This window comes from Fomitopsis serialis (assembly GCF_022376445.1).
Source record: "Fomitopsis serialis strain Sig1Antser10 chromosome Unknown B0H18scaffold_499, whole genome shotgun sequence".
In the NCBI taxonomy this organism is placed as follows: Eukaryota; Fungi; Basidiomycota; class Agaricomycetes; order Polyporales; family Fomitopsidaceae; genus Fomitopsis; species Fomitopsis serialis.
In genome coordinates this window covers 1-26,343 of record NW_025955459.1, presented here as the reverse complement: position 1 = coordinate 26,343, position 26,343 = coordinate 1, and the positions used below count along the sequence as shown (strand labels likewise).

At 56.3% G+C, this 26,343-nt stretch overlaps 6 protein-coding genes across 6 annotated transcripts; 5 read left to right on the top strand and 1 right to left on the bottom strand.

Annotated features, from left to right (window-relative positions):
• Nucleotides 1–53: 53 nt before the first annotated feature.
• On the top strand, nucleotides 54–3,344 carry B0H18DRAFT_1130417 (uncharacterized protein; the record flags this gene model as incomplete). The annotated part of the gene is made up of 5 exons (XM_048035469.1): nucleotides 54–143; nucleotides 187–1,355; nucleotides 1,522–1,653; nucleotides 1,820–2,149; nucleotides 2,204–3,344. The coding sequence occupies 5 exons, from the start codon at nucleotides 54–56 to the stop codon at nucleotides 3,342–3,344; spliced, it is 2,862 nt and encodes a 953-aa protein (XP_047884507.1).
• Nucleotides 3,345–6,189: 2,845 nt separating this feature from the next.
• B0H18DRAFT_854402 (uncharacterized protein) lies at nucleotides 6,190–6,576 on the bottom strand (the record flags this gene model as incomplete). The annotated part of the gene is made up of 1 exon (XM_048039636.1): nucleotides 6,190–6,576. A coding segment is annotated over one exon (387 nt), but the record flags the coding sequence as incomplete, so codon positions are not given.
• Nucleotides 6,577–8,733: 2,157 nt separating this feature from the next.
• Nucleotides 8,734–10,841, top strand: B0H18DRAFT_1130414 (uncharacterized protein; the record flags this gene model as incomplete). Its single annotated transcript, XM_048035468.1, has 3 exons — nucleotides 8,734–8,803; nucleotides 8,861–10,357; nucleotides 10,411–10,841. 3 exons carry the CDS (start codon nucleotides 8,734–8,736, stop codon nucleotides 10,839–10,841), a joined length of 1,998 nt encoding a protein of 665 aa, XP_047884505.1.
• A 3,632-nt stretch (nucleotides 10,842–14,473) lies between these two features.
• Nucleotides 14,474–19,126, top strand: B0H18DRAFT_1130413 (uncharacterized protein; the record flags this gene model as incomplete). The annotated part of the gene is made up of 10 exons (XM_048035467.1): nucleotides 14,474–14,743; nucleotides 14,795–15,222; nucleotides 15,275–15,397; nucleotides 15,450–16,586; nucleotides 16,635–16,669; nucleotides 17,016–17,245; nucleotides 17,317–17,961; nucleotides 18,022–18,645; nucleotides 18,688–18,940; nucleotides 18,993–19,126. The coding sequence occupies 10 exons, from the start codon at nucleotides 14,474–14,476 to the stop codon at nucleotides 19,124–19,126; spliced, it is 3,879 nt and encodes a 1,292-aa protein (XP_047884504.1).
• Nucleotides 19,127–22,608: 3,482 nt separating this feature from the next.
• On the top strand, nucleotides 22,609–24,732 carry B0H18DRAFT_1130412 (uncharacterized protein; the record flags this gene model as incomplete). The annotated part of the gene is made up of 3 exons (XM_048035466.1): nucleotides 22,609–23,181; nucleotides 23,244–24,036; nucleotides 24,065–24,732. 3 exons carry the CDS (start codon nucleotides 22,609–22,611, stop codon nucleotides 24,730–24,732), a joined length of 2,034 nt encoding a protein of 677 aa, XP_047884503.1.
• Nucleotides 24,733–24,805: 73 nt separating this feature from the next.
• On the top strand, nucleotides 24,806–25,321 carry B0H18DRAFT_896175 (uncharacterized protein; the record flags this gene model as incomplete). Its single annotated transcript, XM_048041414.1, has 2 exons — nucleotides 24,806–24,886; nucleotides 24,938–25,321. Coding segments are annotated over 2 exons (465 nt in total), but the record flags the coding sequence as incomplete, so codon positions are not given.
• Nucleotides 25,322–26,343: the final 1,022 nt, after the last annotated feature.

The window sequence follows — 26,343 nt, the reverse complement described above, 5'->3', positions numbered from 1 at the left end:
GCAACAACCTCGAAACTCGACTTCGATATCTACCTATCGACGTCAACAACTCTATGCTATTTGATCATTCTGGCCAACTCGACAACTCGACAAGATGTCCGAGTCGACCACACCCCGTCCGCACCTTCGCGAAGCAGCCGCGGGTCCCACAGTGGGACCCGCAGCAAGCTGAAGGCGTTGCGCGAGGAAGTCCGAGCGAAGCTCGCCGCAAGTCAAGAGCGGATCAACAAAGCCCTCGAGGAATCCAAGCAACTCGAGGCCGACCTGCTGGCAACGGTCGACGCCGCACTGTCCGAGGCCAGCAGCCGCAGTCGGTCTTCTCGCACGAAGACCACCCGGACTGAGTCCTCTCACCGCGAGGACTCAGCCGGAGCACTCACAGAGCAGGCGCCGTCCGACCGTGAGGTCGAACAGGCACCGCGCGCTGAGCAGCTCGAGCCCAACGTCGAGCTCGCTCAGAGCCGCCCGGAGACTGATTCTCCGCCTGCTACCAGCCAACCGATGAAGTTCGGCACCACTCGGAGGAGTGGTGAGCGCGCCGAGCTCGACGACGTAGCCGTAGTCGAGCTCGTGCCCGGAGTGAACGAGCAGCGCCAGGAGCTGACTCGCATTAGCACACGGGAGGGCATAGGCACACAGTACTACAGTAGTACTGTGTGCAGTGGGAACGAGCCCACGCGTGTAGATACGCCCGTCGCGTGCTCAGAGATGAGCCGCGACACAAAAAGCATATATTCGTTGTCGAATGACGTGCGAGCCTTGTCGAGCAGCTTGCTCGACGCGACGCGCGACGCGCTCGACCCTACGGGCGTCGAGCGTCACGGGTCCGTGGCGAGCGGCCTGAGTGCTAGCGCCCACCGCACTGCGCTCGACCGCCACCACCGACTCCACGTCCTCGACCACTCCCACTCTCTGGGCAGCCACCTCGAGCGCCCGTCTGGCGAACCAGACGCGCGCGGGGCCCCAACGCGAGTGCGAACTCGCGTTCGCGAATGGCTGTCTGACTTGCCGCCAGTCCAGTCAGTGGCGACCGACGACCTGGTACTTCACGGTACCAGATCACCACCTCCTTCCTCCCCGGATCCTCGACTCTCCCCTCTCGTCTCGCGCCTCGACCCCTACCGCGGCTCTGGCGACACGCAACGCAGCCGCGTGATCCAGGACTTGAACGATGCGCGTTCAAGTCCCGCGCCGAGTAGCAGGACCGAGCGGACCACGAAGGACGCGGAGCGAGGAGAGCAGAAAGAGGACAGGGAGACGGGGAGCGATAGCGAGGAGAAGGAGAACAAAGGGACAGAGGGAGGAAGGGTGCGGGGCGAGCAGGAAGCACGAGCCCGAAGGCTCGACTACCACAGGTACGTACTCACTGTACGTTCCTGCATCGCAGCCCCCCGCTTCCCGTGCCCGCGCTAGCAGGCGTAGCGACAAACGAGAAGCTCGTCGTGCATCCTGCTAGCCACGAGAGGGCAACCACGTCCCCAGGTACGACTGCGAAGTCGTACCTGATGTTCCGTGTGGCAGCACGTCTGTGCTGCGGGACGACCTCCAGGTCGTACCCTCCATACCCTCTGTACCTGCGCCAGTAGGCGTACCGACGAACTCAAGGCTCGTCGTGCGCACTACTGGCCACGACTATGGCACTACTGCCCTCAGGTACGACTGCGAAGTCGTAACCGGATGTCCCACGGGTGCTGCGTTATGACCCTGAGGTCGTACCCGGACCTTTCACCCTGCAAGGCGATACGACGGACGCGCAGTACTGCACGCCGACGTGCCCCACCAGTCCATGACTGGCTATCGAGTAGCGGATACGCCCCAGGCGGACGTATCCACCTCGATACCTATCCTCTTGGCCGTGCCCGCACCAGCAAGTGCAGCGAAAGAACGTGAAGGTCACCGAGCGCGCGGCTGGCCATGAGGACGGCAGATCCGCGCTGCAGGACGACCTGTTGGTCGTGTCTTCCGATCCGCAAGGCCGCACACTTGCGTTAGGGGACGACCGCGAGGTCGTACCCTCCAGTTCGCAAGGCTGCGCGATGGAGACGCAGCACTTCGCGTTTGACGTGCTCTGTTCCGGTAACAACGACCGCTTCATAGCGCACACACCGAATCTACTACTCGATGTGCACGCTATTGACCGGCACGAAGGGTCGAAAAGTGAGGATACGTCCCGGAGGAACGTACTCACTTTGACACATGCCAGGTCCGCGCCTGCCAGGGCGTCCACACCAGTGAGTGTGACGACGAACAGGGAGCCCGCCGAGAGCATCGCCCGCGACTCGTCGGGCCACCGTCTCTTCATCGCTGCTCCCATGATCACGAGTGACCATGAAGATGGCACGTTCGAATTACGAGACGACCCAATGGTTGTACCGTCCGCACTGCAAAGTGGTGCACCTGTACTAGTGGACGACCGCGAGGTCGTACCTTCCATCTCGCAAGGCGGTACAACGGACCAGCAGCGATGCAGGTCCGAGGTGTTCCATTTAACCTCGACTGGCTGTGACGCGGTGTTCACTGACTCCTTGTCGGACAGTAGCATCGCGCTAACATCGGCGTCCCAAGATGGATCGCACTTCCGTGAGGAAGTGCAGGTCTCTGGCTGCTCCGACGCAGCTGAATCCTCTGTGGTTCAGTTGGCCAAGCCATGGGACGACCCCGGCGACCCATTTGGCGACGCGCTCGACTCCACAAGATCTTTGGAAGGCCGACCGCCGCGTATGGCCTCGCTGCGAGAGGCTCGGACCGTCCCTTGGCGAGCACAAGTAGTTCGCACCTGCACAGATGAACCGCCTGCGGTTCAACTGGCAGGCCCTCCGGACGGACTCGTTATCACCTCCGATGGTCATCAATTCCGCGCGGACGCCTCCCAGGAGAACCTGCACATCCTCCAGGGCGTGCAAGTCTCCGTCTCGGGCTTAAAGACAGCCGAACCCTGTGCGGTTGAGCTGGCAAGCCCCGATCTCGACCTCGACTTCTCCAGCAACCACTCTCTCCGCGACCCCGGCGCCCCGACGAGCGCGCAGCCCGACGATCGCGTACTCCTGAAGAACGCGCGAGCTCGAGCTCGCGACCCGACTGCCGCACTGCCGGTAGTGCAGCGGCCGGCGCTTACGAAACCCGATACGCCAGACCGGTGTCCCGACCGTCAACCCGGCGAGAACTTTACAGTTCTCGCCGAGGGCTCGCTCCTAGGGAACCCCACCCAACGTTCCATCGACTTCTCCATGGTTTCCGACACCCATGGCGACTACGACGGGCACCACGAGTCGGAGATCGCACGCGAACCCTGGGGGACGCGCGTAGGACCGAATGACGGTCAGGGCGGGACGAGGGCGATATGAGTGAGGGCGAGGAAGCGCGAGAGGTAGATGAGGAGGGTCAGGCAGAAGGAGGAGAGGGGGAAGGGTGCAGGGCAAGCACAGAAGGTGTGCGAGTCGAGTGGGATAGCTCGACGACAGGTACGTCTGCGAGAGACGTACCCCCCTGCCCCTACCACCATCTCCTATCCCATTATCACCGCCCGTGACGACCACGACAACCGAGGCGGTTGTCGTGACAGTCACCGCATACGACAGTGGTACAGTCAGCCCAGGGGACGACCTACAGGTCGTACCCGGCATGGTCAGGCATGGCGGTATGACCGGCGAGCCGGCGAGCTCGATCGACGCACCCAACGTCCTGGTAGCTCCTATGCGGACGTCGGGCATACCGTGCGATGCATACGCGGAGGAGCTCGGCGGTGAGCTCAACAACGAGTACCTCACGGTACTCACCTCGCCGTCACCATCTTCCATCCCGATACCACCAATGACGTCGAGCCTTACGCTCGACGCCAGCATTTCTGAGCTCGCCAGTGACCCGAAGAGCGAGTACACTTCAGTACTCGCATCGCGACCGCCGTCACCCGCTTCCGTACCACTGCTCGCGCCGATTGCGACCACCCTGAAGGTCGTCGCAATGGACAGTGGTCCATTCACACCACAGAACGACATACTAGTCGTATCTGTGGCCACGCACGGCGGCGCGTCCGGAGTGCATACACGCATTACTGACGCGTCCCACCTATCCACGTCTGGTGCGGCACCGCCATCGAGCACTACCTTCGATGCAGAGGATGCTGCAGGCGGACACGATCGTCTGACTGACCAGGGCGAGTACTGCGAGGTACTCGCCCACCCACCTTCTCCCATTACAGTGCCACCGCTGGGCGACACTGAAACGAGCCTTAACGAAAAAATGGGCAGGCCAGATCCCGTGGATCGCGAGCAGTCGACCGAAACATCTACAAAGGTAGATGTGCGACAGGCTGCACCCGAGCCCGGATGGCGACCGTCGGGACGCTACATGCCACCTGCACGTCGCGCCCACTGGCAGCACCTCGAAGACCAACGTGGACTGGTCGCGGCTTACGGCGACGAACACTACACCAAGTACCGCGAGGTACTTGGCACATCCAACGAACAAGACCGGGACCCACCGCCGAGCACATCCAAGACGAATGTGCCGTCTCCTTCCTCGGACCCGGGTCAGTCGACTGGATTGACGTCGACTGACAAGTCGACGTCAATAACTCCAGTAGTGGAGACACTTGGCGAGGACGAACCCTCGTCCTCGCGGGTGCAAATACTCATGCCGTATGGTGTGGCAGGCACATCCAGTTTACCAGGTGATGCGCCCGCATCGAATGACGCGATGACCAGGGCGTCGTCGCGCGCCCGTAAGAAGGCACAGCCAGCGCGAGGGCTGGAATCATTGGACTCAGGCGAACGGCGACGTTCGACTGCTACTAATGGTACTGAGACCGAGCTGGCGCGAGCACAGGGAGGAGCTACCTCCTCCACGAGGGGGGTACTCTCCTGAGAGGGGAAGGGAGCGGGGCCTTGAGTGGCCGCCGCCTATCTCACACTGCCACCAGTATGTTGCGCGAAGAGGCCTCATGTCAAACATCGAGACAGGTACTACCCGTACTAGTACCGCGAGTGTCGAGTGATCGACTCGACGTGGAGGGTACTAGTAGTGACCATCGTGGCCACAACGCCACTCGGGAAGCCGGTACTTCGTGCCGCGAAGTACCAGTCTTGAACCGAGCATGCACACCGGATTGTCCAGTAATCGTCGACGTGAGTCAATGGCCCACGGATGAGGTGTTGCGCAAGTTGTGTTTCAGCCTCCTCGCGGACCAGCTCGACCACGATTTCGACGAGGCCGAATCCGCGGCGAGTGATGGCGAGTGGGCCATTTGGGCTCACTGCAAGAGATCTGCACTCAGCTGTGGACAGGCCATCGAGGAGATGTCCCCGCGACCGGGGACATATTCTCGTGCTGCTCGTCGAGCATGGGACCACTTCCAGAGGGAATTGGAAGTGGTTCCTCTCGAGTTTGATCCTCTGCTCATTGCACCATTACCTATGGAGATGGTGCGATATTGGGCCTACAACAAGCTGGGATGGCTTGTTGTACCACCTCGCAGTCAACCTTGGGATGACTCTGACTGGTATAACTCCTCTGATGAGGAGCCTCATACCACCACTCGTGAGGAGTACCCTGACCAGATTGAGTCGGAGTACTTCTCCGAGTCCGAGCACCATAGCTCGTGGTACTCACGAAGTTCAGGGTCTGAAGAGACAAACTCGGTAGTAGTCTCTGACTACTACGAGCAGTCTGAGATGGAGGATATCCAGAGTTCTTCTGCACTATCTGCCGAAGATGAGGGTAACTCGGAAGACGCAGACTACTACTCCAAGTCCGAGTAGTAGTCTACGTTCCTGGTTGCATAACTCCATCAAGTTATGTATGACAATGGTGAATGGTTGTGTCTGCTCACTGACACGATCTAGCATGTCGTTGTCTACAGTTCAACATCATCTTTGTTTTGCCACTCGCTACCACCGTTGGGTTGTTGCGTGTGTTTCCTTTCTTTTTCCTTTTTTCTATCTGTTTCTCTGGTTATCGCTGGGACCCGTGGTCGTGTCCAGTGGGGGAGGGTGTAACGGATATTCCCGTTACGGTATTTCTCGTCTTGTATGTTTGTCATTGTTTGCCTGAGGGCTCGTATGGCGCGCCTGTGCACCTACGAGACCTCAGTCCTTTACCATCCTCATCGCCCCATGTATGCAAGTGTAGACAGTTCCTCTGAATAGAGACTGGATACAGCGCATACCGGGCACGAGGACTAAGGGACACCACAGCTGGCCACAAACCGGCACTCCATAGTTGAACAGGTCGGTCATCGGGGAACTTGCCGTCGTGGATGCATTCACAATACTGGACGACCATGGATTGAACGCCGGTCGTGTGTACTACCGTGAGTTTTCTCGTACGGTTGTGCGATGATGAGGGGCACGGGCGCCCGTGGTGTCCAATAGAGAAGACGAGGCCGAGATCGCTGAGTTGCGCACGCTCGAAGAACGTTCCTGTCCATCGTTCCACGCGGTGCAGAGGTGTCCAAGTGTGCGCTTCGACGACGCACTTGCGACAGAGGAGCGGGCCATTGAAGCATTCCGTGCAACGGAATGAAGCGTGGGGTTCTTGGCACGTGTGGCACGACTTCCCGACGTCGGTCTCGCGTTTGCGCAGTACGTCGAGGAGCTTTTGCGCCCATTGAGTGACAAAAGCATGCATGATATCATGGGGCTTCTGCATTGAATGTGAGTCCACAGAACGCGTCGCGTGTGTTACCGCCCATGGCTTACCGTTCGTTCCCGCTTAGCCTCTGCGCTCTCGCCCCCCACATTGTCCGCCTCAGGTACGTCGGGCGGTGGAATACCATGGGCCTCTACGTCCGCCAAGGTGTCCAGCAGAGACGGAAGAACGGCGCCGGGTGGACAAGTGGTGGCGCTGCGATGCTTCTCAGGACGTCGGGCGGGGGACCAATACTCAACGGTCTCGGTGCCAGCTGCGTCGACGCGAATAGTTTGTGGCCCATCAGGAATTAACTCGCCACCATCGTCGACATAGTCGTAGCGATCTACTTTCTTGCGTTTGTTCTTAGGCATCCTGCGTGTCACCGAGACGGGAAGAGACAACCAAAGGGAATGAGGGCGAGAGTAAGACAGGGTTGTCGGGCAGCTATGTTGCGTCGGTCAAGGTGGCGAGAACGTCATGACAATGCCATTGTGCGAAGCACACCCCCAAGCATCGCTATGATCGGCCACTCGCGCCACTGGGACAAAGCACGACCGCGGGCCACTCACATCACCATGCGCCGACCAAGGCGCGAACCGCGAGGGCCGAGCAAAGCGAGACAAAAACAATAGATAGAGACGTCTCGATACACGTGTACACATCGTGTTGTAAGGACGATGCCTGGGCGAGGTGTAAGGAGATGCAGGAGATCGTGGCGCTACAAGGACTGTGCGGGAGAGGGTGTTCGTTGAATGCTGAATGACATGGGTATGAACGAGCATCCATCGAGGGCGATAGACGAGGACTGAGGTATCGTCGAGGCCCAGGTGTCAAGTGTTATAAGGATCGGTATCGTGGAGGCTCAGGTGTCAAGTGTTCATGCGTTCCGACGTGCGTGGAAGCTGTACGGGTCCGTGAAGCTGCACTTGGAGAAGACCGCAAGCAACCTACTTACTTGGACAGGTGCGCGTTCGGGCAACTGCTTGCGCTCGGTTCGCAAGGAGTAGGGGGACGTGTACGGTGGTCTGGTAAAGAATGATGGGCTTCAGCAGGACGAGTCTGCCGGGGGAGGTGGGATCGACGTGCTGCGACCCGCGCTGCAGCATATGTGCTAGAAGGACACAGGTGAGTTGCTAAGGGATGAAATGCACGTCATGAAAACGCACCCATTGAAACTCCACAGGAGCATCTTCACATCCTTTGAAGGACTACACGGCCCGCAGAGCTGGTCTCGAGGATCTTCTCCGCCGCGGATCGTCAGGAAGCGCGCCTCCCTCAGACTTAGTTCCTCGCAAAGTTTGAATCGACTTCCTTGGGTTGCCGGACGGATGGGTGGGATTACGTGAGGTGCGCTTGAGGTGCGCTCAACTGCTCATCGGGAACAGGAGCGACCTCCCCGAGCATCAACGCATGGTCAAGACCAACACGGACACTCGGGTGCCCGACAAGGAGCCACAACGGAGGAGGAGAGACAGAGGCGGCCGGGACCAAATTGAGCTAAGGTGAGAGGTGGGCACGGGAAGCTTAATGAGGAGGAGAGGAGCGTACAAGTCAAGTCCAAGTGACTTGCCAGCTATGGTAAACGCCCAGCGACTGGGCGACCTCAGCGCGTCGAGCGAGCGCTTCCTCTGCCACTACGCTGCCATATCCCACTCCCAGCACTTCGGCATTCCCACTTCTCTCCCGCTCTGCTTCGCTCCTCTCTCGCTCGGACCTATAGAGGCTGGTTCTGCGGCACAGGAAGATCCTGATCTTCCTGCGCGAACCTGGCCAGGGCGCAGTATATCTGCTGTCCGGCAGTCTCGCGCCCGTCCTTCGATCCTCAAGCTCAAAGCCTCAAAGCCTTGCTCACTCCCATACGCGTATCATCGTCGCGTCGACTCCGACTGAGCCCGAAACTTGTTTCATATCTCACGAACTTGCGATTGTACGTCTCAATGCCCTTGAATGCCACAACACAGTGCCAATCCTGTTGCAGTGCCTAACTCTCCCAATGTGCCGCCTGTACTCACGTAGGGCTACTATTGCGCCGCGTTCGAAGTCAGGTATGAGAGACAGTGCGCTTTCTGGGGTCCAATCGAGCTAACAGCGTCTGGCCCCAGAAATATGGCCGACGCGAACTTGCATCGCGTGGTACAGACTACAGCTTTTGAGCTCAGTGCCACGCCCGGCTACAGTGGGTACAACCCGTGTTGTCGTCTTGATCAAGACTGACTCTGTTGGACTGCCGTAGAGTGGTATGGCGCGACAACCGCCTTCGACGTCAAGTGTGCCGCGGATGCCGAAGACCAGTGCAACATCTTCACCTCGCCCTTTCTCGACTGGGTCCCTCAATTCCCCCGTATCAGCGCGCAAGAGATTATAACGTACAGCGATGGGCTCTGGGGACCACAGGAGTACACGCGCTGGCCGCAGTTGTATAACGAGCGGTGTCTCCATCATGCCTGTATCCCTACTTCCGACGCCGAGTTCGCGCCCGGAGCACAGGTATACGAAGGCTTCGGGTACAGTCCCTGGGAAGAGTCTATTTCGTGCGGTGTTCCTGGCTTCGGGTTTCTGAAGCCCGAGGTCCTCAATGAGTTGTACTCCATCGCGACCGACGTTCTCCAGAGGTACGATGCCGCTGAGCGAAATACCATGAAGCGAGACGCCCTCCTGTTCAACCGGGAGTCCGGTATACACCACAGACTCGGCAAGATGTTATCTATCCTGCTGAGGAACGCTGTCGACCGCCTTCGAATGCTCCCGACCACCGAACAGCACGCCTTGGTAACGGGTCGCATGGCCCACCGCCTTATCCTGGAGTTGAGCGGGCTGACCGTCTTCTACAACGAAGTTGTTATTCGTATGGCTAGTCCGATTTCTCATCATCCTTGGGTTCTTCCAGTGCTCGGGGCGTTCGTGCGCACTGATGCTGCCGCCCAACTATTCTATCGCCTCGGCCTACCCTTCTGGCACATCCGGCCGTGGTCGCGTGTTATGAAGATTGCACAGGTCGTCAGCCCGCGTCATTGGTCCAACATACTTAACGATACACCCGCTTGGCCGCGGGTCCCAAAATCATGGTACGACCCCGACGGCACTCACCAGGATCCCGGACGCTGGACGCACCCCTCTGTGGTGTTTGTATGTAACATGACGTGCTCTTCTGCGCTTCCTCATCTCCAGGCGGTGAGCCGAGCAGAGGGCGCGGAGGCCGAGGCCAAGCGATTCAAGGGGAACGATGCCGCTGTGCCGCTGCTGCCGCCGCCACAGAAACCCCACGCTGGGCGTAATGCCACTAAAAGGGGGAAGCGAGGTCGGAGCAAACGCGGGGGGGCAAAACCGCAGAAGGAACACGCCGCGACGACCTTCAAGCGCCCCCCGGAAGGTGTCGTCACGATGAGTCCGAATTGGCGAGCCGCTCTGTCGAGTGCACCACCTCTGGCCTTTCCACCGCCGGTCGCCTTAGAGTATTATTACCCTCCTCCGTTCCTCATCCTCGAGGCCCAGAACCACAAAACGCGCTACCTGCACAACTTCGTCCGCATTCGCAAGTTCTGCAGACTCCGACTGGTCGACTCTCGTATCAACGGAGCCCCTTTGCGCATCGCCGACTGGCGACATGCGTTGTTTGGGGACTATCGCGTGGACGATGACGACCGGGTGAGCGCAATCCATGGCGAGCCAGCGGACACAGGCGAAGTGGGAGAAGTGGAGGAAGGGAACATCGTGGAGGAAAACCAAGCAGGTGGTGTAGTGCCCCAGAAGAGACAGGAGACCATCCGATTGGAACGACGACAGGGGGTCCGCGGCCTGTTCGCCCAAGGGGGTCCCTGCTGTCATATCGCGAGAGCGAGGCGACCAGCTATCGTGGCCTGGAGGTGTCCGTCGATGTAGCCCGTAGCGACCCTTCCTTGCTCAACCTCGTCGTATGGGAGCTATTCGAAACCAACTGGCAATGTGAGCTTCGCGCGCTCGATACTCGCCTCGTCGACCTCACTGGCAACTCATTCCGCCATTGGGAGCGAGAACAGCAGTTGGCCAACGTCTGGCGGGGTTCTGCCCTTCAGTCTGCGTTGTCCGTTGTTGATGTTGGCTCACCATTTTTCTGCTGGACTCCGGCTGGTCAAGAAGGTTGGAAGGCACGTCGTGCGAACCTGCAGGCCTTCCTGTACGTCCTGAGTGCATGGCCGGATTTTCCACATTATTCAGTGGTACCTACTCGATACTAACGGTACAGCCGGAGTGCATTTCGACCGTTGCAAACGGTAGAGCCGCCTCCGGCCGGAGCTGTGATTTCCTCGTTGCAAACAGGCCGGCCGGACTGGTTTCAAACAAGCCGGCCGAGCGTATCTCAAACCAGTTCAAGCGGTCCGGCCGGTGTATCCCTAGGGCACCTATTTTCTGTCTGAACAGGGGGGCCATTTAGTGTCTTGCTGGCAACGGACCGGCCGGGAAATAAGGGGCTTTAATTGTAACAGATCAACCGGGATACTCTTTCTCCTATGGTAACGAACCGGCCGGGAAATGGGATCCTTCATTTGTAATGGGCCTGTAATGGGCCGGCCGGAGTGCATAGTTCACCAGTTGCAATGGGCCAGCCGGAGCACATGCTCCCTGGCTAATAACAGACCGGCCGGGTTGCATCATCTCTAGCTGGCAACGGAGCGGCCGGACCATTTTTCCACATTGATAGCAGGCTAGCCAGGCCATATAATCTAGCACTCCACACTGGTAACGGTCCGGCCGGGCAGTGGCACCATCCATTGGTAACGGTCCGGCCGGGCAACAGTATCGTGACCCAGTATTGGCTGGGCCAGTCAACAATAGACCATACTCCCTTAGAACAGCCTACTAGTAGCATGTATTATATGTCCACAGTGCATGCCCTATCACATTGCCTGAGCTGTTAGCTCACTGGCCAGCCATGCAAACACTGGCCGAGAGCATTCAAAAACCTTCGGCCTATTGTATTATGATACAGAGTGTGATTTGAATGATTGTATATGTAAGACCATCACTAATGGAGCCCAACATAGTGTTCCCACATTTTAAAGGGGCTTAGTGAAGCTGCCACCAGCCAAATTAAATGGCCGGACATCTCAAAACATCGGCCGGGCATTTTAGTTCATTGGCCGAAGCTTTTAATTCATTGGCCGAAGCTTTTTATTCATTGACCGAAGCTTTTTCTCACTGGCCAAAGCTTTTTCTCACTGGCCGAAGCTTTCACTTCATTGGCCGAAGCTTTTCTTCACCGGCCGAAGCTTTGGATTGACCGGCCGAAGCTTCTACTTCACCGGCCGGCGAAAACAGCCGGTGCTCGGCAAAAAATGGCCGGCCGGTGGGCAAAATTGGCCGGCCGGTGGGCAAAACCGGCTGGGCTGTTGAGTTACTATATGTGGAAATGTGGTATTGTCTGGGAGCCCTTCATTCGCAGAGTCTAGTATCAATTTCCTAGTTTTCAAGAACACATAGTTAGGCCAGGATATGCAAGACAAGATTTACTACTCACAGGCTTCTTTGCAAAACATGTTATTCAATTCCTGAAGCCAATATTCTTTGCCCACACTGTTTGACAATCTAGAATGTGTTATCACAATGCATAGAGTAGATCCCCAAAAGTAATAGTCTTATTCTTTGAAGCTGAATGCAGGACAACAAATAAGGGGTATACAGGTATGGTATACATGTTGACTTCCTGCAGCTAATGTTCTTTCCAAACAGTGTTTTACCATCTAGAATAGTTCATTGACCCACAAGGAATTAATCCTCCAAAGGAATAGTCTTATTCACACAAGCTGAAGGCAGCACAGAGTTAAGGTGAGGGTGGGTATATGGGTATACATGTTATACTGTGTTCACATCCTGAAGCCAATATGCTTTGCCCACAAGGTTTGGCAATCAAGAATGGCACAGAAACATCTACCCACTGTTGGTAATGGTCCGGCCGGCCAATCCTCATAGGAGATGGTCCGGCCTGTGCATGATCCCCTTAACTCTGTACCACATTCAGCTCATGTGAATAAGACTATTCCTTTGGACGACTCACTCCTTATGTGTAAATGAACCATTCTAGATTGTGAAACTGTGTTTGGAATGTAGATTGGCTGCAGGAAGTCAACATTGTTTGACATGTATACTATACCTTACCCCTTATCTCATGTTCTGCATTCAGCTTTGAAGAATAAGACTATTCCTTTTGGGAATCTACTCTATGCATTGAAATAACACATTCTAGATAGTCAAACAGTGTGGGCAAAGAATATTGGCTTCAGCAGTTGAATAACATGTTTTGCAAAGAAGCCTGTGAGTAAATCTTGTCTCGCATATCCTGGCCTAACTATGTACCTTTGGACAGTAGGAAATCAATACTAGACTCTATGAATGAAGGGCTTCCAGACAATACCACATTTCCACATATAGTAATTCAACAGCCCGGCCGGTTTTGCCCACCGGCCGGCCATTTTGCCCACCAGCCGGCCATTTTGTGCCGAGCACCGGCTGTTTTTGCCGGCCGGTGAAGTAGAAGCTTCGGCCGGTCAATCCAAAGCTTCGGCCGGTGAAGAAAAGCTTCGGCCAATGAAGTAAAAGCTTTGGCCAATGAAGTAAAAGCTTCGGCCAGTGAATTAAAAGCTTCGGCCAATGAACTAAAATGCCCGGCCAATGTTTTGAAATGTCCGGCCTATTGATTTGGCCCTGTAGGGACAACCTGGCTAATTTTATGGCCAGTAAAGCAAAAACCTGGGTGAGTGAAATCTCTGGCCAGTTAATTTGGCCAGCCAGTGGGGCTGTTTTGTGTTTTGCAGCTTCACTAGGCATCCCTAAGTCATGGGAAAATTATGCTGTGATCTACTAATGATGGTATACCCCATAGGTGCATAATACATATAGTATTTCAATAGCCCCCAGGGGGCTGTGACCGGCCGGACCGTTTGAAGCAGGACAACTCCTGCCCGGCCGGCCTGTTCGTGGAGTCAGTTTGTTTAGGCTGGCCAACCCATTCTGGACCAGATAGACTTCACTCCGGCCGGTCCGCTTGCAATGAAGGGATTTTATCCTGGCCGGAACATTTGAAGTGGTGGGGCCTGAGTCCGGCCGCTCTGTTTGCAACGTGGACCGGCCGGCCGCTCTGTTGCATGTGCTAACCCTGCCCTCCACCCGGCCTGTTTGCAGTGATGTTGTATGGGTCCGGCCGGACCGTTGCCTATCCAGCCGGACTGTTTACAACAGGTACATTACCCCGGCCAAAAGCCCGGCTGGCCTGTTGCAAGCGGTGCATTGTTGCTAACGGTAGACCCGGACTACTCCGGCCGGAGGCGGCTCTACCGTTTGCAACGGTCGAAATGCACTCCGGCTGTACCGTTAACAGCGAGGTTTTCCACTGAATGGGCTCGATTTTCCAGAGTCGCTGCGCGTGAACACGACAACGACAGCAGAGTGCGACGACGAGGAGACCTTCAACAACGTCGAGGAGCGTGCCATTCAATTCTACGTCCACACTTTCACGAAGCAATATCATCGTCTCCCCTCCCCGCCTGTGCAATATGTCTCTCCGTCAGTCTCTGTGTAGCATAGTCCCGTCTTAGCCGTGTAGCTGGTGGACAATTTCAATATACTCTTTGCGTTCGGAAGACGTTGTGGCTGGTATGCCTCAATGTGTGGCACGATGTGATCAACGCTTTGACCATCGCTATCTCGCTAAGTCGCTTTGTCGTTCATGTTGTGTGGCTTACACCCTGTTTGGCTTAGATCCGAGCCCGGTGGTCAGTCTGGCACGCCTCATAAATTGTGGCGGCATGAGCCCTGTTCGCTTGCAATTCCACCTCTCCTTCAGCTCCCTTTGGCTACCACTGTCGTCCTTGTGATGTCGCAGGCAGACGCCGCCCCGGCGTGTCGGAACTGTGTCATCCACCCTCCGGACAATATCAACCAACATACGTGGCTGGTCAACGAGACCCTCAAAGCTTGGAAGGATGCTGGCCCAAAACAGAGCTTCAAACAGATGGCGACCGACGTTGCGACTGCGTTTGAGGCGCAGTTCGACATCAATGTACGTGGCCTCGTCCTCAAGAAGGGAAGGTTGCGTTTGGAGAACGATGAGGAGTACACGAAACGAGCTACCGGACGACTCAAGGTATGTCTCACTCTTCCGACACCCAGGATGGCAGTGAAGATGTCTCGTTAGAGCATTAAGAAGTGGATAGAGAATAACAAGCCTTGGTTCGACAAGCGGAAGTCCGGACCTCTCGACCTCCTCCCTATCCCTCTTCCTCAGCCTGTCAAGCCTCAGGCAGCGCGGCAAAACGCGAAGAGTGCTCGCGGCCTCTTCATTCACGACTACCCCCACTTCGGGACCCAAGCCAAAGCCGAGGCCAGGCAGGCGGGCCTGTCTTTCGGCGAGCAGACCACGACATCTAACCTCGCCATCACGCGTGCAATTGAGCGCATGAAGGCAGAGGAACCGGATAAATGGGCACACTACGAGGTACTCGCTGCTCAATCGAAGGCAGAGGCTGATGCAGCCAATGCAGCAATGGATGCTGCAGCGCAGCTGGAGTCGGACGCGGACGACAGCGATGATGACGATCTGAGCAAGGTCGAGACCCTGGACCAGTAAGTCGCGACTCTAAGGTGGCTTCGGTGAACTGAATCTTCACGTCTGCAGACGTCAAGCGCGTCTGCGATATACCGCGCGAGTGGCCGTAGACAAATGGTCTGAGGAGACGGAGACAGAGATCTTCATGTATATCGGATGGATGGATTCCGGTGGACGACCACGCAGAACTTTGTAAGTGCCCTCAACATCCCTAACACTACTGCACTCATTTGTATTTATAAAGGGTGAGCGCGGGAATTGCAGGCACAGATCGGCTAGTCAACCATCTGAAGAGCGTGGAGAATGGGGTGCACGTCAACGCACTCGATGAATACGTCCTGGAGACCCGACGACCGACAATGGACCCAGCGACTACAGACCTCGCCACCGCGCAACCCGCTGCTTCAGGGAGCACAGTCCCCCCATTGATCGAGCCTTCCGAGGCCCCGGCTGACGATGTCCCACATTCGCAAGCACTTGCGAGTGTACAGGATCACGCGTCCGGCGTCGAAGCCGTCCCAGCCATTGCCGCCCCCGAGGCGAATATCTCAGAGGCGTCTGAGCTTGACGCTGTCCCAGCTAGCGTCGCTCCCGAAGTGGCGAATTCGACTGCAAGTACCCCCGCTGACGCCTCCGAGCTTGACGCTGTGCCGGCTATCGCCGCTGCCGATGTGGCGCACTCGAACGACGTGAATCATGTCGGCGCTGAGCGTGATGTACAGGCACCTGCCCGCCTGCCCGATGAAGTGGCCAACGTGCAGCCCGCCTCCGTTGCGCCTGCGACTGAACCCGACCCGTCGAACGAGGTGCATCGTATTTCCGCCGAGCTTGCGCAGGAGGAATCAATTCCCGACGCTATACGCGAGCCCTCGCACCCAGATGGCGTACGCCAGGGCGGTCACGAGGCGAATGCAGAGGATCGTACTCGCCAGTCGACTCTCAACATGGACGATCCCTCCATCGCTCCGCAGTCGCCGCAGCACTCCAGTCTCGTCAACGCGCAGGGCCACATGCCGGAAACCGCGGTCGAGACGAGCCGGAGTGAACGCAACGCTGCGGATGCAGCGACCAATGGCGAGGGCGCTGAAGAGAGCTCAGGCGTCAATGAAGGCAGCCGTGAACCCGCTCAGGATACACAAGCTGGTGCTGGTGACGCACACGAGGAGCCAGACGTCGGTGACGGAGACGCCTTGAGTAGCATCAATGCTCGGAAGAAGACCTCTGGCCGCAATTCAAGCCGGAAGAAACCCGGCCGGGCCCGCAAGTCTGCGGCGCCAGAAGGAGCGACAACGGCAGGAACCAAGAGGAAGACACGCGATACAGAGGAACCGCCACTCCCCGAGCCTTCGACGACGGGTTCCAGTCGTTCAAAGCGGGCAAGGTCAGTGATGTTCCTTGTCTGTCAAAGTATTGCTAACACAGTCTGCAGGACCGTGACGAACTATGCTGACCTGAATCGCAAAGGTAAGTAGGTAGCTCGAGGAAGGGACTTTGTGCTGCGGTGTCGTGCATGTAATGTTGCGTAGATAGTTTTGGGTTCGTACCGATGCCACTTATTGCCGCATGCCACGACATGGAGATGTATAGGCTCTCTTGAACTTGCTAAGACTTTAACCCGGCCCAACGTAGCCGAGTGGCCAAGAGCAGTCATTGTAGCCTCCGCTTTGTCCATGGACCACGCTTTGACCCCTGCTTCGCTCATCACGCCACCGATCGCTGTTCCTGGCCACTCGGATTATGAACAATAGCGCAAGGACTGTATAAAGGTGCGCATGGCCCCGCTTCACGCGAGTCTTGTCTACCTTTTAAGCCCCGCCTCTCATGTCATCCCCCCTGCGCCGCAATGAGGGTGCCTCGTCAAGGATAGGCAGGATGAACACTTTGTTCTCTCCTGGCACACCATCCAAGACCAAGGACACGAACGATCCCGTTCTTGCGCCGTTCAAGGAGTTCGTTCGCCAGCTATGCCGCGATGAAGACACACTGGAGTGTGACCATCATCCAGCGAAGCAGCTACAATATCTCACCGACGATGAGAACGTGGGGCGCATTTACACAAGGGCAAGTCACTTCAATCCTTCTCTTCGACGCGATGTTGACTGGTGAAGCAGTGTGCGCAGTGTGGTACCCCGAACAGGCCAAAGTTCCGCTACCTCAGTGGCCGTCTTGGCCCCGGCGAGCACAAGCTGATCAAGCGCATGCGTGACGTGCTTACCCGCCTGAAAGAGGTGGATAAAGCTCTTGACAGAGCGCGGAACCGACCTGACCGTATCGGGGAAGAGAAGCATGCGGGGAAAGAAAACCTCACTGGCCAGAAAGCGGCACTGGACGGCGAACGGACACAGCTGGAGGAGGAAAGCCGGCTATTCCGTCAGCAACGGGACGGACCCTCGCAGGCGGCATCACCCACATACAATGCGCCACTCCGACAGCTGCCAAACAGTGTCGCCGCCTCATCCTCCCGGACGCCAAACAACGTCGCCGCCTCATCCTCTCGGACGCCGAACGGCGCCCTGGGGACAGCAGCGCGTGCAAAGCCATACGACTCTGACAAGTCCGACGACTCTCAACAGTATTGGAATGAGTTGGGCCATCGGTTGCCCAGCCTTCTGTCCAGTATTCCACCTGAACGCGATCCCCCTTCAGGGCACGAACTGCCATCGTCGTCGCCTGCACCGTCGTCGTCACCGCTCCGACAATCCTCTCTGGCCCCCCGACGGTTAGCGCATTATTCACGCGCTGCACGCGGCAACTTTGTGAGTACTCAGTGTTCTTCGGGCTCTCGGTGTATGCTGACAGAAGGTATTGAATTATAGCCCGTTCGTGGCGCTCGCGGCACACCCAGGGGCCACAGGAACCCCCCCGAGGTTATCGACCTTACTTTGGATGGAAAGGACGTCGACGCGCGTGGTACCAAGCGACGCCGGGCGCAGCTAGATGACTCAGACGTGATCGACCTGACCGAGGATGCACCGGAGCATCCTGGGGCGCCTTCCCAGGTCTCGCAAAGCGCACGGTCTGCTGCTGCGTCGTCGTGGTCGCGGGCGGCCACAGGCGGGCCGTCAGCGTCGAATGCGAGTCCACGTGTGGACAAGCCCGTTATTTTGACTGCGAGGGACCACACCGCGCGTGGTATCAAGCGACGCCGAATCCACCTAGACGACTCGGACGTGATCGACCTGACCGAGGATGCGACGGAGGATCGTGGCGCGCCTTCCAAGGTCTCGCAAAGCGCGCGATCTGCTGCTGTGTCGTCGTCCTCGGGTGTGGCTACAGGCGTGCCGTCAGCGTCGAGTGCAAGTTCTCAGGTGGACAAATCCATCGGCACGTCGTCGAAGCATGACGCTTCCGAGGCGCCTGAGTCGTCAGACGTGTCGCGCGAGAACTCTCCCGAAAGCCAAGGCCAGGAGGAATTCATCCATGTATGGGGATACACCGAGGTACGTGTACTGATCTTTTCGTGTTCCCTGGACTTACAATAGGTCGTCCAGGACGGGGTGCTACCTTCCGACGAGTACTTCAACAAATACTCGCGAGACTCGTTCACTTGTATCTTTACAGAGTGGGGGCTCGAACTCACTGACGCCATCGCAGTGTGGTTGAGTCCCCGACAGCGGTGGTGGTTCACGCATGTCGAGAGCCTCGTCAATGTTCCGTTCTGTCTGCGGGGCGGGGACTACGTCGTGTGGGTCAAGTGGGGAGTGCGGGATCTACTTGGGGTTGATACCATATCAAGTATGTCCTCAATGGATGTTCGAACAAACACAATTCACTGACTATTTTGTAGACGAGGATATCGTAGACGGTCCACTGGAGTGGCCGGATCTCGAGAGTGTCTGGGATAAGCGGCACTCTTTGATCCACAAATACAACATTGGCCGTCGTGCTTGGGAAGAAGAACGACGCCGACAAGGTAAATGATGCGCTCGCTGTTGTGGATCATCAACTTGTACTTGTAGTGTTCTCGGAGCCTGGCAGCTTCTGTTTCTTTGTTTTTGATCTTCCCTATTCTCTTACTGTTCTCTATCTCTTGTCTGTAGTTCAGTTCAATAAGTCGGTCGTCATTAGTAGTCGCGTCTAATAAGTCAGTCGTTGAAGTCATGTCTAATAGGTCGGTCGAAGTCATGTCTAATGGGTCAGCTAGAAAAGTCTTCTGCTTTAGTCTTAACATATAGTTTGGTTGTTGTGGTCGCAATGCATAACTTATATATCAATCGTGAAAAGTCGGCCTTGCCTAAGTCCCCGAAAGAGTCAGCCAAACTAGGTAGTGTTGTAAAGGTCATTCCAATAAGTTGGGACATGAATGTCAACATGTTACTAGTCACTGTCTACAAGTCAATCTATAAGTCACCATGTGCCTTTAGTTACACATACATCAGTTCAAGAAGTCACATATAACTCAGCCTGTAACTAGTTGGGCCTGACCTCAAAGTCAGTCGTAACTAGTGTGTTGACTGAAGTGGCTCCCAATATGCATCAAACCCAGCTTGATTGGGTATCCTAAGAGCGATTTTCACTTGCTTTCTGGTCCTCACCAACCATCTGACATCGTGATTTGGCTGGTGGACCGAATGTCCACCACCCGGCGCTTGAGGTTCAAACGTTCAAGTGTGGTGGACAGGCTTCGGACATGACGCGACGGACTCGATGGGCTGAGGAAACCAACCCACCATTCATCCGTGTGCTCGCTCGCCTGTATCACAAGCACGTCTGGACCCGAGGTTATCGGTGGTGCACAAGCCACCGACAGTGAATACGCGGCTTCAAGTTGGGTGTTCAATCATAATGTGTGCATGTGCGGCAATACTTAGTAGGGGCCCATGCCACTGGCAGCGGACTCGAGTCGAGGCAAGAGTGGAAATGTCGGCCACACCGCGACTCAGATAGCATAGCCTCCCGTCCGATGCGTTAAGCACATGAAAAGAAAGCGAGAGCGCAACGCACAAGTCAAGATACTGTTGAAGCAGTCTGAGCGATGCGGCCGGAGTATATGTACGTGGGAAAGTTCGGTACGTACCGTGCTGAGCGCTAAGCGCTGCCAGTCGGCCCAGTCCTACATCGCAAAATTGGCATCAGACCGACGGCGACCTGACATGGCCAAAGCATCGATTAACAGAACTAACAGAACTAACAGACTGATGATGTGGCCGGAATAGGTGGGTTTTCGCCAGTAGATATTCGGTCATACTACAACAGGCTGTTAGACAATCAAAAGGCCGAGAGTCGCTGATCAACTTCCGTCAGAAGTACAATGCCCGACCATCGTTCGTTAGGATATGCAAGGCTAGTAAGTAATAAAACAGGGTTATTATAACTTGAGCAGTCTAGTGTTAGCCCAATAGTCTGCTGTTGATGCGACATTGCACTCCTCATTTGGCCGCACTTGGCGCTCGTATCGCCCGGAATAGATGAGGATCGAATCGCAATGTATTCGGCTAGTGACGACTACATATCCTAACTTACTAGTACTAGTATACAACACGAACTCGGACGATCACACCCTATGCCTGACCCGCCAGTGGATAAGGAGCCGCCAGCATCGGTATTGCTGAGCCAAGGCCCAAGTGCAGCCATGGGTGCCGTCACGGTGCTTGAAGTCGCCAGCGACTCGGAGGCTGTTTCCGCCGAATAGGTGGGCAGCCGAGCGGGCGAGTGGGTGCGAGCGCCGCCGAGCGCGAGAGAAAGCGCGAGCGAGAGACAGCCTCTGAAGTACATGGAAGGATGTGCGCACCGGCAGGTGTCACCGGCTGGCGGACAGCTGGGCGCGAGCGAGTGGGTGGGTGGATGACGTAAGCAGGCGAACGGGGCGAGCAGCTGAGCGAGCGAGAGTGCGGGCAGGGAGCGAGAGTGCTGGCGACGGCGACTCGGCGAGCAAATGAGCGCGACACGCTGATCAAGGGCGAATCCGGGGTGAGGTTCGCAAGTGGTTGCCTAGCGTCGGCATCGTGCTGGGCAATGTGAGTGAGCGAATGTAAACAAATGAGAATATGTGACCCATGTGTAGAACGTTGAAGCAGAGACGACGTTGGCTATCCAGCACACGACGGTGTCTGCATGCAGGAGACGTCGTTGCCGTCCAGCGAGGGCCGACGGGTTTTGCGAGAGATGTGGACCAGCCAACAACTCGTGTGACGCGCACTAGCGTGGACGCAGCGCATTGCGACACACCGTCCACGTTGGGCTGCTGCCGCGAGCACTGCAGGCCACCGGTCAAGTGACCGGGGAGCGACAGGCTCGGTAGCATCAGAGAGGGTGGACGGCGCGTCGGAGGTCGAGGATGGCGGGGAATAATAGTGAAGTGCTTACGCGCCTTGTAGGTATGCGGTTCTGCCTGCGACGCAGGACGTCGAGGGCCATGCACGTTGCTCGCGGCCGTCGAGGGAATGAGCTGTGCAGGGCGGCGGACGTGCAGGACACGAGGGTGGGGACGGAGTGCTGTACATAGTAGACACGGACGGCCAATGAATATGCATGTCAGTGCGGGAAACGGCGTGTGCAGAGCAGAGGTGAGTGCCAGCGAGTCAACTTACCGTGACTTAAAACACCCACTGTCGGAGTTGGGACTGCGTTTAGGGTAGACTGTCAGCAGTCTTGCGCAAAATCCCCGCTGTCTTTCTTCCTGGCATGACAAGCTCGGCATGTCCATTGCAGGTTGAGTCACCGTCACCATAGGTCTGTCAAAGTCCCGGCAGCCGTTTCACAACCTGATGGCAGAGTACTTACTAGCGAAACCTACTGGCAGAAAACGGACAATCTGTGGTCCAGTATAGCACAGCCAGACAAAGAACGAGCCAGCAGAGGTCAAGTTGTTGATCGCGCACCCGGGAACTAACAGACTGTCGTGAGGCGGGGCAGGGGCGACCGTAGTGATAGTAAACTAGCATTGCCTAATCAGGGCTTATGATCGTCGATTGGGCTTCCGCTCGTCGATAAGATGTACCTGGGAGTAACACCGCCGTGCAGATTCCGCGATGTAGGTCACGGTGGCCCACACGTCGTACGGTTCACCTATACCTTTACTGATTTACTAGACTACTGAACAAGATTGTCAAACCACAGGCTCCTCCCCATCCGCCTTCGGGGGGTAGAGGGGATGAATTTCGAGACCGCAATTCATGTTTTGTGTCCCTATCCTGACCCGCCACACCTCAGCCACATCCCATCAAATATTTCTATCCCCGCCCGATCCTGAATCTCCGTAATCTTATTCCCCTTTACCCCCCTCTGGCGGCTGGCACAAAACATATACAAACAAACGGAGCCCCGGCTGCATACCCCCCAATTTGGCGAGTCGATCAATGACCGAGATTATGTAATTACCTGCGCCTCGAGCGATGTTCAATTGCGCGAACGCGTGCACTGCATATGTACAACGGACGAGTGCGTTTTGTACGTCCCGGGCGATGATATCTCTCGCGCAAATCCAGTTCATTCGAAAAGCTCTCCTTGAAGCTCGTGTGTCACTGTCTGAGCTCGTTCTGGAATCACTCGATGACAAGACCTTCGCCGGGTTCACCTTCTTCGAAGGTCTCAATGCCAATCTTGGCCTTATTCTCGCGGCGTCTGCGCGGAATACTCGGACGTCTGCCGTGACACGGCGTTGGGCGCATCAAGAAATGAAAGCACATTACCATCGTGTCGCGCGCGAGCTGACGGACAAGGACAACGGATGGCATCTCGGTGCCGTGCACATGAAAGCCGAACAAGTCCTTGATTTCCGCATTGAGGACATGGCTGCACGAATGCGGTCCCTGGCTCCCGAACTATGGGAACTCATTGTGTTCCTCTTGTCAGGCCGAGAGCTCTGGACCGGCCTAGCGGAGGGAGATTCCGAGGATCAAACTCTCAGTCCGGATGAGCTGGAGTTGTGGCGGGAGCTTCAAGAGCTCGGCGGAGGCGATGTTCGAGAAGGCGCCGATCCCTCAGCTCCTGCGAAGGATGCTCGATTGAAATTGCAGCGAGCCTTATGTCATCTAGTGAGCCAGATTGCGAGTGCACATGCTCTTACTCTCGTCCTAATCAACTTTGCCTTCCGCAGAAGACAGTAGTTATACTGTCTGTAATCATGCACTCGCTCAACCAACAATGCAACGTGTTCGCTGCCGTAAACGCGATCTTCTTCCATTCCTGCAATACACCAGACAAGGTCATCAAGGCACTCACTCACATGGGCATCTCAATCTCGCCGTCTTCGATCAATAATGCCGTTCACTCGCTGTCCCGAGAGAGTGCGAGAAATGTTCGCCAGCTCGGGCAGTCCCTCCGCGCGATGCTCGCATACGACAACTGTGAGCTGACACTCAGAACCATGACACCTACCATCGAGAAATCGGGGGATCGTCTTGTCCACCTTACATCAGGGCTCATCATCAAGCTCGAGCATGGTGTCCAGCCTGACGACCTACGCTGCTCACGTAGGCTATGGGAGACGTCGTGGCTCAATCCGAGTGTCCTCTACAGCCCAAACCTGCCGCCACGATATTCGTACGAGAACCTCCTGACACTCCATCCCGATCCTCCACATCCATCGGGTTTGTCCCGTAGCGCCCGCTTCACAGCATGGCTTTTTCTCGACGCACTCTTCCGACATGGCCCAGAATATTTCCGACAATTCATTCCTTTGTTACCCAACCCAGAAGCCGTCGAACAGATCCCTGTTGTAAAGCTCACCTACCACCCCGTTCGGTGCATGGATATAAATCAGTCAAAGGTCGACGGCAACATCCAGGCGATCGCGGACTTGCTCAAACAGGCAGGGATCGGAGACCCCGAGGCCACGGAGGCAGATGAAGACATAGTAGACATATCAGAGCATGTAGTGCTTGTCCATGGTGATCTCGGAACGGCTGAGGGGTACAGGCTATCCAAAAGCGCCGCAGCATCAGCAGACAGCCCTTCGCCGCCATCAGTTTGCCATCTTTGTCCCAGGTATATTTCACTCGAAGATGGCCTGTGCAGATGATATCTGGCGCATGTTCATACAACCACCCGAGTCGCGTCGCGATGAGAACAGTCTCATGCATTTTGTGGGGATGCTACGCCCACGAGAAACAGGCCAGATAGGTTCAAAGCCGAAGTTTCGCCAGATGCACGAGGTGATATTGCACACCGGAATCGTACTGCGGCTGGATTGTTGGCGTACGGAGGCCCGCTCGCAATATCGTGGTCAAGGAGTGGACAATCTGGATGACTTTGCTCGCCAGACACCGACATTCGAGCAGCTTGTCACCATAGCCCACCGTATGGTCCCCAAGTACGTTGCCGGGGTGCAGAACCTCTATGCTATGCGCAACCGCAGTGCCGATGTACGCGATCAGCAACACGAAAACATCATGCTCATGCATCAGTATTTTTCGCTGTACGAGGAGTTCTCCTATCATGCCAATGCGGGAGATATCGGAGGCATTGAGGCAATAATGCCTGCATGGATTGCTCTGTTCAAGGCGACGGGGAAGCATAAATACGCAAGCTACATGGAGAGGTTCTGGACAGATGTACATTTTGTCTACCCCGAGCGACTGCGGTGAGCACTTCCTGCTGATCTGACGATAGTTATGGCGAGACTCATTGTACTGTGGAAGCCATGCAATTCGTTACACTATTCTTGTTAACCCAACAGGCAAACCACACGCTTTCCGGGGGGTCGATTGGGTCGTTGAGCTGATGAATTTATTCACCAAGGTATCAATGAACCGTTCGTGGTATGGGCGAGGCTGACACACATTCATCAAGGACACTTACGGTGGAGACGGCTCCAATTACACAAAGGACCGGGTTATCACCGAGTCTCCCAATGTCCTGGTGTACCGAAGTTGTGCTCGCAATGCAGAGCACAATTTTTATCTCTCCGGCCTCTCGTCAGCTCACGGAAAGAAGAACCTCAAATTAACATTCAGTGCTCTACTCAAAAACATGGATGAAACGAGGCCGCACGAGCGACGTGAGGGTCGGAAGTCCGCGCATTGCGTCCGAGATATGCTGAGTAAGGGAGTGGGGTTGATGCTCGGCGGGACAAGTGATGTCGACGACGCCGACAGTACAGGACTCGGACCACCTCAGGATGGCGTAGATACAACTGTTGATGCAGCAGATCTTAGCCTCGATACTGCATTGTAATATCAAAAGGACGTACCTGCCGGGCACTCGTCAGGCTCAGCCCCTATTTTGCAGGACTGCCGTAGAAGCGAGACGGCGGAATGGGCCGCATCAGTGCCTGATTCGAACTGGAAGCTGCTCCTAGTAAGCATCTGTGAGCATGTGTATCCGAACAAGTCAGAATGGCCATGGACGTACCACTGAAGCCGGATTCCGATGTGATCTGCGAAGATGCACCTGGCACAGCTAAGTTATCCTGTGGTTGAGGTGACTGACCCGAAAGATCGCGCCGCTCTGCGCGGATAGTATCGAGTGTCGCAACCCGGACATTGCGTCGATACGAGGGAGTGGTGAAGACAGTGTCTAATACCGTCGAGGGCCCTGGATGCGGACTCGGCGAACGCTGCTGAGGCTCGTCGGCCACTGGCGCCTCATCATGGACAACCGTACGCAGAGCTTGCTCTCGAGGACCCTTGTTCATGTCATGGTACTTCGGACATGATCGATTGTTTCCTGTATTATAACCTAGTCAGTCATTAAGACATTGACACTCGGCTCAGCACTCACGATTGTGGCCGGTCTGACCGCATGCGCCACACTTATACTGCCGGACAGTTGGCCTAGATGGTGTCGGAGTGCCAGGAAGAGCTCTGCGGTTTGGTGTGGTCGATGGTCGAACGCCCGCTGCCGTTGCGTTCATCGCTTGTGGACGAGGGGTTAGCGGTGCCGTCACGAACGGGCTGTCCATAGGAAGAAGCTAGAAAACGCTCAGTAACAGAGATGTCAATAGCTTCGACTGACGCACCGCATTATGATGTTTGTCACTGCCTCCCCATACTCCCGAGCCTTGCCCCACTTCTTCCCTACCTCGCGCTGAATGTCGTCTACCGATTTTATCTTCCTAGCCTGTGCACACTCGACTAGTCGGTCGATCACGTCGTCTGGAATCACGGCACTGGCACCAAGGCTGTCGAGTAAGGCCCGGCCATACTTGTTGATTGTCCGCTCTCGGCGGAAGGTGTCGAGGGCCGTCCTGAGGTCGC